Source organism: Drosophila nasuta, chromosome 3 (assembly GCF_023558535.2).
Source record: "Drosophila nasuta strain 15112-1781.00 chromosome 3, ASM2355853v1, whole genome shotgun sequence".
Lineage (NCBI taxonomy): Eukaryota > Metazoa > Arthropoda > Insecta > Diptera > Drosophilidae > Drosophila > Drosophila nasuta.
The window spans coordinates 48060256-48074942 of NC_083457.1; the positions used below are offsets into that span (position 1 = coordinate 48060256).

At 43.0% G+C, this 14687-nt stretch overlaps 3 protein-coding genes across 3 annotated transcripts in view; 1 reads left to right on the forward strand and 2 right to left on the reverse strand.

Moving 5' to 3' along the window:
- LOC132792778 (uncharacterized) overlaps positions 1–8674 on the forward strand; it is a 49503-nt gene extending 40829 nt beyond the window's left edge. The window contains exons 3-6 of the mRNA XM_060802254.1: positions 3731–3879; positions 4018–4096; positions 7016–7166; positions 7231–8674. Coding sequence (XP_060658237.1) covers positions 3731–3879; positions 4018–4096; positions 7016–7166; positions 7231–7934 — 1083 coding nt within the window. The 3' untranslated portion in view covers positions 7935–8674. The remainder of the gene's footprint in view (positions 1–3730; positions 3880–4017; positions 4097–7015; positions 7167–7230) is intronic.
- LOC132793977 (elongation factor-like GTPase 1) overlaps positions 1–12343 on the reverse strand; it is a 90650-nt gene extending 78307 nt beyond the window's left edge. Inside the window, exons 1-4 of the mRNA XM_060804169.1 lie at positions 12099–12343; positions 10010–12036; positions 9515–9953; positions 9343–9456 (exon numbers count right to left, since the gene is read on the reverse strand). Of these exons, the coding sequence (XP_060660152.1) occupies positions 9343–9456; positions 9515–9953; positions 10010–12036; positions 12099–12252 (2734 nt within the window). The 5' untranslated portion in view covers positions 12253–12343. The remainder of the gene's footprint in view (positions 1–9342; positions 9457–9514; positions 9954–10009; positions 12037–12098) is intronic.
- Positions 12344–12550: 207 nt separating this feature from the next.
- On the reverse strand, positions 12551–14590 carry LOC132790656 (tyrosine--tRNA ligase, cytoplasmic). Its single transcript, XM_060799281.1, has 4 exons — positions 13836–14590; positions 13414–13780; positions 13030–13359; positions 12551–12971 (listed from the first exon to the last, which is right to left on the reverse strand). The coding sequence occupies exons 1-4, from the start codon at positions 14557–14559 to the stop codon at positions 12725–12727; spliced, it is 1668 nt and encodes a 555-aa protein (XP_060655264.1). The 5' UTR covers positions 14560–14590; the 3' UTR covers positions 12551–12724.
- Between the last annotated feature and the right edge of the window lie 97 nt (positions 14591–14687).

Below are 14687 nucleotides of genomic sequence, written 5' to 3' on the forward strand. Positions count from 1 at the left end.
CGACACTCGACTCTGCAACAACAACAACAACAACAACAACAGCAACAAAATCAACAACAAAACGGAAAGGTAGCCGCTGCTGTTGCTGAGAGAGAGAAACACGATTTTCGAGTGTGGGCAACTGGGTGGGCCAAGATAGGCCAAGAGCAAGAGTGAAGCGGAAGAAGCGGAGAAGGAAGAGGAGGAAGAGACAGGGAGAGTGGAAGCGGAAGAGAATCGGGGGGGAAGGGAAAGGGCTAACTGCCACTGCCTGAACTTTAACCTGTACCATGTCGAACGACAAGAAAGCTACACAAAAAAAAAAGACGGACGCGACGCTTTAATTTGCAATTCGTGGAAAATTCCTTGAACTAAAGCCTAGTTAAGGCAGCTTCCCCCCACCCCCGCCCGATGCTCCCATATGGCTGGCTGTATGGCTGCCCAGTTGGCAGTTCGCTTGTCCAACAACATGGTAAATATTTAAAAATGTACTTAGCCAAAGTGAAAGAGACAGGCAGACAGTCCGACAGACAGACGGACAGACAGACAGACAGTCAAAGAGGGGCAAAGCTAGACAGTTAGCAAAGCGCAACTCTCGGTGGAACAATGCGATGAGGCGACAGTTGCACATTTGAACAGATGCGACAAACAGCTGACTCCAGCCAGCTACAACAAAAAAAGAAAAAAAAAAAGACCCCGACTCAAACTCAATAATAATGCCAGCCAGTGTAAATCACTGGCAACAGCGAACAGACTAAAGGAAGAGCTTGCAACATGGAGATGCAACACAAGACACAAGACACAAAACACAGCCAAACCAAATGCAAATGATTGGCATGGGAAGCGCTCTTTTCTGGGTGAAGAGCTGCACAACAAGAGCCTAAACACTCGTCTCTCCGTCCCTCCATCCGTCCGTCGCTCTCAAGAAGTTAACTTCAATTATGTGCTAAGTAGCAAGGAGCTACAACAAGCTGCAACAAGGCTACAATTAGTAAAGAAAATTGGTAACAAACTGAGTGAGAGTTGACTTGACTTCAACTTCACTAAAGTTAAGTTGACTTGACGCGACTGCGACGTCGACTTCGACCAAGAGTTCGCCAACAGCTTGACAATGACAGCTAACATGGCGTATGAGCAATGTTAAACAGTTTCAAATGTGATGCTTTTAGCTAAGCAGTCGACTAAACAATCGATTTGGGGATTAAACTGCTGGCAACGAAAGTTTTCATTATAATGAAACTTTTTGCAATTGCACTTTTAATTGAATTAAAAGTATCTTCTGCTTGTTGCAGATTTAATTCTTTTATTTTGGGGACACTTTTTGATAGTTTCCTCAAATTAAGAAATCTTAATTATGAAAGAAAAATATAAATAACAAAGCCTTAGAAAAAGCCTATAAAAATATTTAAATAATTCGATAATTTCACTAAATTTAAAAGAATTTAAGCGCATACTCAATCTCTTAGCTTTTGGGCTTATACAAAATATTTGTCGCATTTGAAAATTTAAGCGAATACTCAATCACTTAGTGTTCGGGGCCTATAAATAATATTTATAGAATTTAAAAATTTGTTTAAAACTCAAAGTATTTAAGACTGCAGCCCGTATTTTCGTAAAAAAAAAATGTCTGACAAATAATATATAATTTTGGGAGTTTCCCTCCATACAATAAAATTTATTAGCAATTACGAAAGAAAAATATTTTGAAAAAAGCCTACACATAAAATATTTATATTGCAATCATAAGCTTCACTAAAAATCACAGTATTCAAGCCCATACTCTATTTCTATTTTTGGCTATTCAAAGAAATTATATTTTTATTTTGACTGCAGTCTGTATTTTCTTAAACTTTCCCTAAGCGAAAACAATCTAATTACCTATTATTCAAAATAAATAAATTTAACAAAGCCTATGTTAAAAACAATATTTATGGAGTTCAAAAACTTCACTAAATTGCTCAGTATTGAAGCCTCTTATTTTTATTTTTGGCTATTTTGACTACAGTCTGTGTTTTCTTAAGCTTTATTAAGGAAAATAATATAAGAAAATAAACTTTGCAACAATGCATGTAAAAATGTATGGCAAACTATGTATTTTTGGTCGCATGTGCAACTTTTTTAAAAGAAGTGTATCTCATTCAACTTATACATCTTTAAAACGAATCTTGATGTTATTAAAATGTAGCAGTCTTTAATACTTAACAAATTTGCAATGTCATGTCAAAATGTTGAATTATTTATTTTCTCAAAAAGTAATAAAATTTAAAAGCATTCGTCGAATAATATTCACTTAGTACATTTCTTTACGAACTCAACAAAAATCAAAAACATTCGTCGAATAATTCCAAAGCATTATAATTGAAAAACATTCACTTAATAAATTTTCTCAAGCAACTTATCCACATCATTAAAAAGTAACAAGACTTCAATAGCAACAGCAGATGGGGAATTCTCTTGCTGCTCTTTTGTTTATAATTAAATTGCTCAATTAATTGCAGCTTAACTCTTGCCGAGTGCAACTGCAGTTTGTTGAATTCTTTTGCACGCATACACGAACCCAGTGATTATTTATTTAATTTGTTAGTGATAGCTGCTGCCAAGCGTAAAGGGCGCAAAATAAAACTTGCTCATTGCAAATGGAAAAAAAAAAAAGACGGGATGCAAAAGTACTTTTGAAAACATTTAAATAGCTAAACAAAAGTGCGCAAAAGGCCATTGAAATGTTGATGATGACAACAAAAATAGAGAAGAGAAGAAGGAACTATGAATGTATGTATGTGTGTTTGGGTAAATGGGGAATACATTTAGAAAGTTTTGCTGGATGGCAAGGAAAAGTTGGCAATGGCTGGGAAATGGTTGGCATTTATGGAAAGGAAGTGACGGGGCGATGCAATTGGGTTGGGATTGGGATTGGGATGGGACTGCAACTGCGATTGTGGTTCGCCTTTCGCACAAATTGCCAAGCAAATAGCAAATAGCAAAGAGTAAGAAGTAAGCCAAGACTTTAGAGTAAGACTAAGTAAGAGAGTGTGTAGAGTGTGTGTGCTACAAACACACGTGCTGCTGATGCTTCCCCAACTCTATTGCATCAATTTCTTAATAACTTTTCATTTTTTGTTGCCCTTGCTTCCGCTGCCAGCAAAGCAAGAGAAGGCAAGAGGCGAGTGCAGTCATGCAATTTGTGGCATTATGTGAGGGTCTCGTTTGCCATTAACCTGCTGCAAGTCTATTTTGAATGCAGAGCTTCAGCTTGTGAGCTGAAGTTGAAGTTGCAGCCTCTGACGTTCTGTGCTTTGTGCCTTTATTGCGTTTAACCGTTTTCAATTTGAGCCTGGACCTTGTCCACTATTATTAAAAAAAAAAGAGATGACTGTTTAGTTACGTCTGCAACTGAGCGTCAATTTCGCACTTGCCAAGAGCAACAAACACAGACACACACACATACAGGCAGTGAGGCAGGCAAAACAAATATGTGCGTTGGCCACACTTAGACGGCTCATGGAGAGCCAACGAGAGGAGGAGACAAACAAGCTCAAAGCGAGGCAAATATTTGCAACTGACAAGCGCGACGGAATCGCCAGTTGCAACTTGAAGTTTGTGGTTGATGATGCCTCAAGCCCACGCAACGGGTGATGCAACTGCAATTGCAACAGCAATAAAAAAAGAATACTTAGTTTAATTACAAGTTCCCTTTGCCACATCAATCACGACAGCAAACTGATATCTGATTTTGTTCTAACTCTATTTGCAGAAGACGGCGACAGCGAAACCCACCAAATATCATTATTATCCGCACAATCAACACATCTATCTGCTGCCCGAATGCGCCATACAACAGGTCTGCAATGCGGTATATGTGCGTCTCAACTACACCCAACCACTGTGCGCCTGTCCATCAAGGTGAGCATCCAACTGAGCAGACAGACAGACCTTCAGTTAGATACAGTCAGAGAGACAGACAGACAGACATTCAGCAAGACAGCTGCTAAACACTAAACCCAATCTGTCTTTTTCCTGTTTCCTTGGTTTCTTTCGCAGATATCGTGATCCCTGTTCGGCGAGTCTCAACGAGGATGATCAGCACACCACCAAATTGGTCGGTGATAATAAGAAGAAGGTAAGTCAAGATCAGTTCTACAATCTGACATCTAACAGTAGGGGGCGTGCGATCCAAAGCCAAACTGCCAAAGTACACTTAGCGAAATGAATGAGCGACAACTGCAACTGATTTGTCTGCAAAAGGGAATTGAATTAACAAGGCAGCTAAGTGAAGGGAGAGTTGAACTTGAGGTTTACAAAGAGGAAGGATTGAATTGATATTGATGGTAGAAAAAAACTTTGAGTTTCATTCCTAGGATAATCATTTTTAAATAAGAAATTGAAATTAACATTCATTTAATACAATTTAGAAAAAAGTTCTACAGAAATTTTAAGTTTTTCAAATATTAATTTTAAAATTAGACATACAGAATTAGAGATGACACTATTTCAATTGTAATTGGGAACAGACTTTTTATTATAGGGTATGCTATAATATCCTACAAAAAAAACTGACAATTAGTTAGTTTTAGTAGAACATATTTTATTAGTTATGTTATACATTGAATTCAAATTTTGGATTAATTAATTTTTAATTAATTTGTTCTTCGCTTTTTAATAAGGTTTGTTTAGGAAGCCTTCAAAGGGTTTAATTAGAAACAGGTGGTAAAATTTACAAACATTTTTAAATTTTAATTTCAAATGAATACAAATTTATTAAGATCTAGAGGAAGTCATTACTATATTAGAAAAAGCTCATCCGGTGCAAATTTCATAGCATGAAACTGAGCTTGACTTCGAGGTTAGATTGATTTCATTAATAAATCAACTGCTTACACAGAATGCAATTTGAAATCAATAAAGTTGCAATCAAAATCAGCATGAAAAACTATAAACTATGCAGCAATAAATATAATAGTAAAAGATAATCAAAAGATAATAAAAGAAGATTATTGCATCAATTTCGGAAAATCATCAAACCAAACTTAATAAAAATAAAAAAAAAGGAAGAACACTGAGCGTATGGAATTTAATTCGATTTTCCCAGTGCAACGTGTTTTCCCAGTGCATTGCAATTCATATCAAAGTAATTGGTATCCAATGATAGATCTTCTGTCTGAGCACGACCAGCGAGCGATCCCAGCTGGTAACTGTTTAGATTGCCAAACAAGATTTCCTAGAAGGATACTTCCTACAGTGCTGGCACTACTCCAAGTGTCTCTACTCCTCTCACCACCCACCCTACTACTCCCTGAGAGTGTGTGTGTGGCTAACTCACGTCGTCAATTAGTTGACGGAGCAGTTAATTGAGTTATAAGTGCTGCCTCTAGTAGCTGACTGGCTGGCCAACATCAAAAAGGAAAACATCATGTGAATTAAATAATAAAGCACAATTTTAATAGTTTAATGGTCGACAGGTGCAACAAGTAGCGTGGGCGAAAGGGGGGAGAGAGTGGTGGAGAGGCACGTATGTGATGCATAATTGTACAAGAGAGTACCGTTGAATGCCACACTTGTTGTCTCGATATCTTGCCGGAACTGTACCAGAGAGCAAATTATGAAAATGCGTTTAAACGTTAGAAAAACACTCGACGAGTGTCAAGAGAAAGAGAGCGGGAACGGGAACGGGACTAGGAGAGAGTGAGAAGCTAGAAAAACTGGCACAGCAACTGGGAAAACGAAGCTAACCGACTGGCAACCGGCAACTGTGCAACACAGAGAGCTGGCCACATTAACCTGAATGGCAGCCAATTGTGGCAGCAACAACAACAAGAAGAGAGTAACAACTTGAGCGGGCGAAAGGAAATGCCGGGGCAACATGCAAAGAGCGCCGCAAGTCAATCAAATTATTGACAGCGGCAAACACCAGGCAACAACTTGCCACAGCCACTTGCAACAGTTGCTGTTGCTGCTTTTGCTACTGCGGCAAAACACGAAAATCTGTTAAAGGACAATCATGTCAGAGCAATTGAAAGGCGATCACCGAAAACACGGCAAGCGGGATCATGAGCTTAGCTAATGTGGCACAAACACACCCCCTTCCCCCGCCTAGTTGCAATCCCCCTCTCCCCGCTAGAGCAGCCATCAACGCCCTAGGCTTTGGTGTAAGTGACAGCTACTTGTCCGAGTCAAGTCTGCCGCTCGCCCGTTGCATGTTAACTTTCAATTTGCCCCAACGATCAATGATAGCCAGCTAGACAATAGCGAGAGTTTGGAAGCACGTCAGGGTTAGAGAGGAAAAGCTGGGACTATTGAGAGGTAGTCCCGGGAGTCAGTCATAGAGATAGTATTAGAGAGGAGGCTCGTGTCAGTAAGACAGACGGAACAATAATCAAATGGGCAGTAAGCACTCAGGGATAATGAAAGAGTCAGCCTGGGAGGTATTCAGACAAGAGCAAGAGGCAAAGCATCTAGACGAGGAGTTAGACAGCAGCCTGGGAGGTATTCAGACCATAAGCCAAGGAGTTAGGAATGGATTCTTAGAGAAAATCAGACTAGGAGGCAGCTAGACTAAGTTGGTTCGAGGCGCAGTCACTGAGGTAGTCAGACAGTCACTCAAATAGTCAGACAACCGGGGAGGTACTCAGACAAGGAGCCAGAGATCAATACCGAGAGGCAGACAAAGTAGCTATACTCAGTCAGTTTGACGCGCAGGCCAGTCAGCCAGTCAGCCTAGAAGCTAGGCAGGCTCTTAAGGCAAGGAGAAAGGGAGCAATTCTATGAGACGGTAAGTCCCGGAGGCAGCTAAACTAAGGCAGTTCAATGAGGTAGTTAGACAATCAGTCAGTCGGGGCGGTAGCCAGCCATTCAATATGTGAAGCTAGACTAAGGTCGCGGCGCAACTTTCTTTGATGCCCAGGGGCAATGCCGCCACCATCAAGTGAATGTCTAATTGGCTGCCCAGCGGCATGCAGCACTTAGCTGCACTTCCAACACTAGCTATTAGTGCAGTCTAGACGGCTGGCTACACATATTAAATACTCTGGCTAATCAACAGGCAATTACGCTGGCTAAAACCTGCGAGGCGACCACAGAAATGCGCGAATGCCGCTCCCCCAAGGATTGGTCGCTGTTGGCGCTGCAAAACACACGCACTGGCAAATCGCACTATCTCGTCATCTGTCGCTGTCCCGATCACTTCAAAATGGGTAAGTACGAAAGTTTTCTAATTCTAATACAAGCATTTCTTAATTCCTCGCCTGAACTTCACAGAGGGACCCATGGCCCATGATCAACCCACATATGCCAGCGTTCCCGGAATCCGTGTCTTTGGCATGATGTGCGTCAAACCTGGCTACTCGGTGCGCAAACCTAGCGCACAGCCTCCCAAGCGCTACCAGCTGCAAAAGCCCTTCTATCGTCCGAGTGTAAATGGCGGAGGTCTGGGTGCTCAGAAGGATACCTATGTGCGTCCGATCTATGGAGGCGGCTCTAGTGGAAGCCAAGTGGGCAGCTCGGCCATCAGTGCCAACTATCAGCCACAGGATCAATCGTTTGCGAACGGCGGCGGCAGCAGCTCCTATCAGTATTTGAATCGTCCAGAGAGCACACACAACACGCATAGTTCACCCAACTTCCGACCAGATCAATTCACCCTAAGCGGTTTCCCCGGCAGCAACTACGGACGCAACAACGAACGACGCGGCGAGGCGCCGCCAATTGAAGCCGCAGCCGAGGAGCGTGATGGACAGACGCCCAGCAGCAGCACACAGGCCAGCGATGAGCTGGAGGCACGCACCACACTCCAAGCGGACTCCAACCTCAATTCGGAGCTGAGCGAATCGCCGGCGGAGCTGACGACGTTGCCCGACTCGAGCCGAGTGAAGCGCGCCTTGGATGCGGCATTGGATGACTTTGAGCCCGAGTTTCCCTGGGATCGTGTGCTGGAGTTCCAACAGACTATTGTCTGGGATTAGGTTCGGAACTAGAGTAGTTAAATTTTTTCTAGCACAAAATTTTGAAAAGCAAAACACGAAAATTTTCGGCAAAAAAAAAATGAATAACAAACGCACTGTGACTGAAGCAAAAATGAAGATCGCATGAATTACGAGTCTCGATTAGCGAGATCAACTACGACTACGTGAGAGGCGGTTTTACGTTACGTAACGTAGCGTCGCATCACGTCGCGTAACGTAACGTACTTACAATTTAGGTATTAAGACACCCTTAAGCATTAAGCATTTGAAATGGCATTTTCCGATCTTCAAGTTGGATCGTCTCTTTTTAATTTAAACATAATACTCGTACGTATTTTCTATTTATTGAAACAATTACGAATTAATTAAACAATTACGCGCCCACGTCCCGCCCACACTAATTGTTTAATTAATTTGTTTTGCATGTAACTCAAGCATGGCCTCAATTTAATAACATATTTATATACATATTGAAACACGACAAAACAACAATATTTAGTTTAGTTCCAAGAAATTCGCAGACAACAATTATTTAAATTATTGAAGAAAACGAAAATATATTTAGTTGCTTATTTATGTTAGACTTAAGCTGCATTTACTAGTAGTTAAATAAATCAAGAAACCAACAATACAAAAAATTATCAAAGTGAAATCCCTAATTTGAAATTGAAAAAACAATTCATGAATTTCTTGCTGTTTACGGCGAATTCGAAATGCAAATGTAATAAAAAATTATTTATACATTTTAGTTAAATAAATACTAAATGCAATTGCAATGAAGTTTTTTATGTGGGGAATGTTTTACTGCAAATACCGAAAATGCCTTTTGGTATATTATTATTATCTTTATTTTGGACAAAACTTTGATCAATTTAAGAGAGATTTATATGCTTAAAAATTTTTATACAATAGAAAAAAAAACACTTTTTTGAAAGAAAGTTTTTCCCAATATTACGCGAACGTAAACATTTTTATTTAACTTATATAAATGTCCGATTTCAAAACATTTTCCTAGTTGATTTTAAAAACTATAGTCATCCAGCTGTTACCGTTTGGGATTTACTAATTCAGTCAGGAAATCAGTAAGTCACATTTAACCCAATATTATTAACGCTTTGAACAAATTAATAAAGAAATTGAAGTACTTAAAAAAAAGTTTTCCTAGCAATAACTATTTCTGTTTAAAGAAAAGTTTCACTCAATATAAGTGTCGCTTTGTAAGAAATGGTCCTACTTGAGCTAATTGGATTTGAGGTACTTGGAGTGGAACATGATAAAATTTTGTAAACTATCTTTCGAAAAAATGACAGCCTCTTGAGTAAGAGCTATCTGTACATTTATCATTCAGTCAAAAATAAGTCACTAAATCAGATTTATGCCAATTGATATTTAAGTTGTAAAAACTTACCCAACATTTCGGCATTAACAACAATATTACAGCTGTACATGGGCGTCACCAGACGCTGTGCTTGATTCTGAAAAGCCTGCCGACAAACCTCCTTGGCCGCCGTCAAAACTTGTCCTATAAGAAAATACTTTTAAATACTTCTAAATAATTAAAGTAATTATATCAAACACACCTGAGAAAGGCCCAAATCCACGTGCGTTGAGATCCTCGCCCTCCGACTGCACTGACCACTCGAGAACCGCAAAGCAGACGCCCTGCATGGGTTCCTCACACAGTGGGCCAGCGCCGGTTGTGAGCTGAAAACCATTCACCAGCGAGCTATTGAAATCTCGTCGAGCATCGTTCGCATTCCTCACATCTGTGTCTGAACTCTTGGTTTGTGTGGACCAAAAGTCCGGCTGTTCATAGTCGCTAAGATTAAGTAGAATGTTTGTGCCACAGTTGCGTGGTCCCAGCGCCCAAATGCGCTGCACAAGCTCAGAGCTGGTTAGGTTGCTCAGACCATGTAGTTGTAAATCTTCAAGTGCAGTAGACAGTTGATTTTTAATTGTAGTCAGCAAGGTGCTAAACTTCTCTGATAATAAAGTATTACGCTGGGTGGCAGCCAGTTCCTGAAAGAGCAAAAGTATTAATTGCGAACTTTAGAATACTATTTTTGAATGCTCACCTTGAAGACGTTGGCATGCTGCTCAAGCAGCTCCACTGCCGCCTGTGGGAGTGGCACAGCAAGCACTCGCAATGTGCCCAGTTTGTTGAGCGTCTGCTGGACAGCAATCTTCTTGGTAATATCCTTATCGTCAGCTGTCTTCACAATTGCTTCGTTGACCATATCCACAGTGGCATCGGGCACAATTGTTTCCCTAAACGACACGATTGGCTTGGAGACGTTTACTTTGATCTTGGCATAGCTCTGTTCCAAATCGTGCACACATTTCTCCACATGTACTTCACCCAAGGTGGTAATAACATGTTCTCCTGTTGGTGCTACAGATACCTGAACACATGCATCCGCTTGGTTGAGCAGTTTGAGTCCCTTAACCAGCTTAGGCATATCCTGTGGCTGCACTGGCTCAATGGCCACCCGCAAGATGGGCGTGGCCATAATGCTCAACTCACTGAATGAGGTGCAATCCAAGGTGCTGCTCAACGTGGCCGTTTTGACAATGTGCGCTTCCAAGCCACCAATTCCGACAATATTGCCAGCTGGCACTTCATCCAGCAGCTGAAGTTCGCCTCCCATGAACATGTAGAGATCGCCCACAGTCACCTTGGTGGCATAGGGCGCAGTCTCGGCCACACGATGCGCAGGCTGGCGCGGATCATGCTTGGGCGTTAGATTATACAGTTGCATGCCACGACGCAAGGTGCCGCTAAAGACGCGTGCAAAGGCAACGAACTCGTACTCCGGTGCCTCGACTATAGGCTCCGCTTGCGTGTCCTCCGGGGTCTCCTCCACTTTGTCCGCTTTTGTGCTTAGCTGCTCCACACCTTCCGTCAGCTTGTCGAGCGTTGTCTGTTCGCTCTGCTGTTTGCGCTCTTCGATGCGACGTCGAACTTCGTCGCGTCGCTGCTGCAGCTCCTGATCCGTCAGTCGCTTGGGACGATTCTGTGGCAGCTGCGAGACGTGCACTGGCGTCATCTTGGACACAAAGGCAATCACATTCTCGCTGCTCGCATTGCAGCTCTTAAAGCTCTCCTTTAACTCCAGCGTTGCAGCTGGCAGCGTGTTTAATTCCACATTCGCTGGATACAACAAACGCTGAGCACGCTCCTCGCTGATGAGATGCGGCGGTGGTACATGACGCACCACCATCTCGAGCACGCTGCGATCAATGGGCAACCACTGACCCAGGACTGTTTTAATCTGCAGCTTGGGATCGGTAACACGCAAATCTCGTGCAGCCAATTTAAGTCCCAGCTTCTCGGCAATCAGCGGCAGTTTATCCTTATCCTTGCGTATGGCAATAATATCATACAAGCTCCAAATGTTCTCCAGCACAAACTGCACAAACATGGGCTTCTTCGCCTTCTCCTGGGCTCCCGGCATGGCCGCCTTCTTCTTGCTGTTGTAGTAGTAATCACCCCAGAGCACTTGCTCCAGTTCCTCGCGTTTCATTTCCAGACGCTCGGCGTATGTGGCAGCAAAGTCACCAACGGCAAAAGCCCAGCCATCATAGGCGGAGCAGAAGACTACATTGCCAGCAGCTGGTGAGAAATACAGCTCCGAGTCATCCACTTGCTCCAACGCTGATTCGTAGTTATCCTTGGCATTGATGTCCTCCTTGGCCAGCACATCAGAGGCAAAGATGCTGCCCAGCACTGCATTGACTTGCTCCAGCACTTGAGTCAAATGAAAGTATGCATCCAGTGGTGTCAGTTGTTTCTCCAGTATCAAACGATCCAGTTTATTGAGCAGCAGCACAGGTTTCAACTGCTCCTCGTAGATTTGCTTTAAACAGGCGCGTGTCTGGGGTCCAACGCCTTCTACGACGTCCACAACGACAATGGCACCATCACAAAGTCGAACCGCAGTGGAAACTTCGCTGGAGAAGTCCACATGGCCAGGGGAATCAATCAAATTGATCAAATAATCAGCATTCTTGTTGTCCTGATAATAAAGCGAAATGCTGCTGCTTTTCATTGTGATTCCACGTTCCTGTTCATCCTGCCGACTGTCCATATATCGCAGCTTGCCTAAAATTAAAGTATTTCATATAAACACGAAATGCGTCGCAGCAACAACAACAATAACAAACCAGCCATGCGTTGTGAAATGATGCCATTGCTGGCCACGAGGGAATCCGCCAGCGTAGTCTTCCCATGATCCACGTGCGCCAATATACAGATGTTGCGCACCTGTTGCTGTTTCGCCTGCAGCAGCGCTAGGTCTCCCGCGTCCACAACGGGCATTTTATACGTTTAATTTTAACTTTATTACTTGTTGCCAAAACACTTTTTAAACAACATGCGTGCAATCGACTTGCTGTTATCGATAACTGCAACGAGTAGTTTACAACATCAGCTGCGAAAGCTCAATCAGCTGTGTGGTGCTGCCAACTGGCATCGTTGTGCGCACAAAAAGTACTCGTTGAGGAAATTCAAATTGTACTCGTTTAAGGAAGTCTAATTGTACTCATTCAAATAGCTGCAATATTTCAATACATGAAACAATTAAATTAAATGTGTTAAACCAACTTGTTTTGCAAATTCAAATTGTACACTTCAATTAAATAGCTTTAATTAACTTTTCATTCATATTTCAAAAATACACAATAAAAAGCAGTATTATATAAAAATGCATTTCGCTGCGTGTGAACTGTCGGCTTATTTATGTGTGTTTATAAGTATTACAAGGGCTCAGGTGTGGACTGGACATTCTGGTTTATTTAATCGCGCAATTGGCCAATTTGCTGGTTAGCTGCTCTCCATCCGTAGTCAGCAAAAAGTTGTTCTTCCAGACGGCGACTCCATCGGCATTAGTTTTCAAATCGACAGACAGTTTCTCCCACACCTTCTTCTTGGGATTCAGCTGCTCATCGGGTGTGCCGCTGTAGCCTTCAAAGGCCAGACGACTGCCTGCAGCAGCCTTCGATGGCACCACAATGGGCTCTACAACGGTGTGATCAGCACTGCAAAGTAAATTACCAATTAAATAGGTACTTATAACATATACAAATCGTAACCCACTTGGATGTGCACAACACCATGCCCTCGGATAGGATGCCACGCATCTTGGAAGGCTTCAGATTGCAGAGCACAGCGACCAGACGCTGATCCAGCTCCTCCACGGTGACAAACTTCACCAGACCGCTGATGATGGTGCGAGGTTGCGCCTCCGCCAAATCAATTTTCAGCACATAGAGAGTATCTGCATCGGGATGGCGCGACACCTCAAGCACTTTGCCCACACGTATGTCCAGTCGATGTGGCGCATCTTCATCACCAGCAGCAGCAGCAGCAGCTGGCGCATTTGCTTTCACCTTGGCTGGTGGCGGATAAGCAGCGGCAGTCAGTTTTCTAGCAAGGCAATTAATTAGTCAATATTTCTATTAATCTTCTTTCATAACTCACTGTAACTCAGGCGTCTCGAATGCCTTACGAATGGGATCAAGCAAACGATTGATGTACTTCTCCACAGCTGCCTTCAGATCGCCAGGATGCAGTTTGTTGTCTGCATAGTATTGCTCCAGTTCCTCGTACTTAAGGAATGTGGCATCACCACCGTTGTCAGCTGGACGATTGATCTCAAAGCCTTCGCCTTCCTTGAAGAGCGAGAAGAGCACATGCTTCACAAAGGAGAGCAGACCATTGTCAGCAATGTTTCCGGGTTCACAGAACGCCTTCTTCAGCTTCTTCTTGACATTTGCGGGCGAATCGAGCAGATCGATTTTAGAGTCCTCCTCCGACGAAGACATCTTGCCACCCGCCAAGCCGGGTACTGGAAATGAAAGCTGGTGAGATGCAAAGTTGTGAAATGCCTTTTGATGACTTACCCATGGGATTCATAAAGTGAATGCGTTTCTCGTAGCCCAACTGTGGCAAATACTTCTCGGAGAACGTGAAGATCTTGCGCTGATCCACGCCACCGAACTGTGCATCCACCTTCAGGTACTCCTCATCCAAGCCCTGCAATCCTGGGTACAACAAACCCGAGAGCAGCGGATATTCCACCTGCTTAACGACTTCGGCGCCTGCTTTCTTGGCATCGTGAATAGTCACCAGCGAGCTGAGTTTGTAGACATCGAGTGTGTACTCCTTGGACAACTGGTAGTCGCTGCCCTTGACAAACTTCAGCTTGTCCAGGGGCACTCCAATGGAACTCAACATGGCTTTGATCACCTGCTCGTAATACTGTGTGCGCAGCTCCAACAGCGACCATGGTGCCTTCATGTTATCCAGATAGGCATGCAGATCGGCAAACAGAATGGTCACCTCACAGCCAGCCTTGAGGAAGTCGGCAATCTTGGACATGGGCACAAAGTAGGCGACATGTGGTTTGCCTGTTGTTGCTGTGCCCCAGTAGATTTTCAGATCGCGCTCCTGCAGCACCTTGTTGAGTTTATCTTCGCCCAGCGTCTCCTGCAGGTTGCGCGTAATGAGCTGTTTCTTTTGCTCAGCGCTTAAAGTGGTTCCAACCATTTTGATAATGATTATTCGAATGCTTCTGTTGCAGGCTATGTGAAATCGTTGGCCGTCGAAAGAGGAAGAGAACTGCATGCGTGGTACGCAGTATGCGGTCTGGCAACACCATCAGCTGTTTGAGGCTGTTCAACAGCGGTTTCGGCAAAATTGCAACTGGACACCATAAATTTATAAACAATATACAATAAAGAATTTTGTTTATA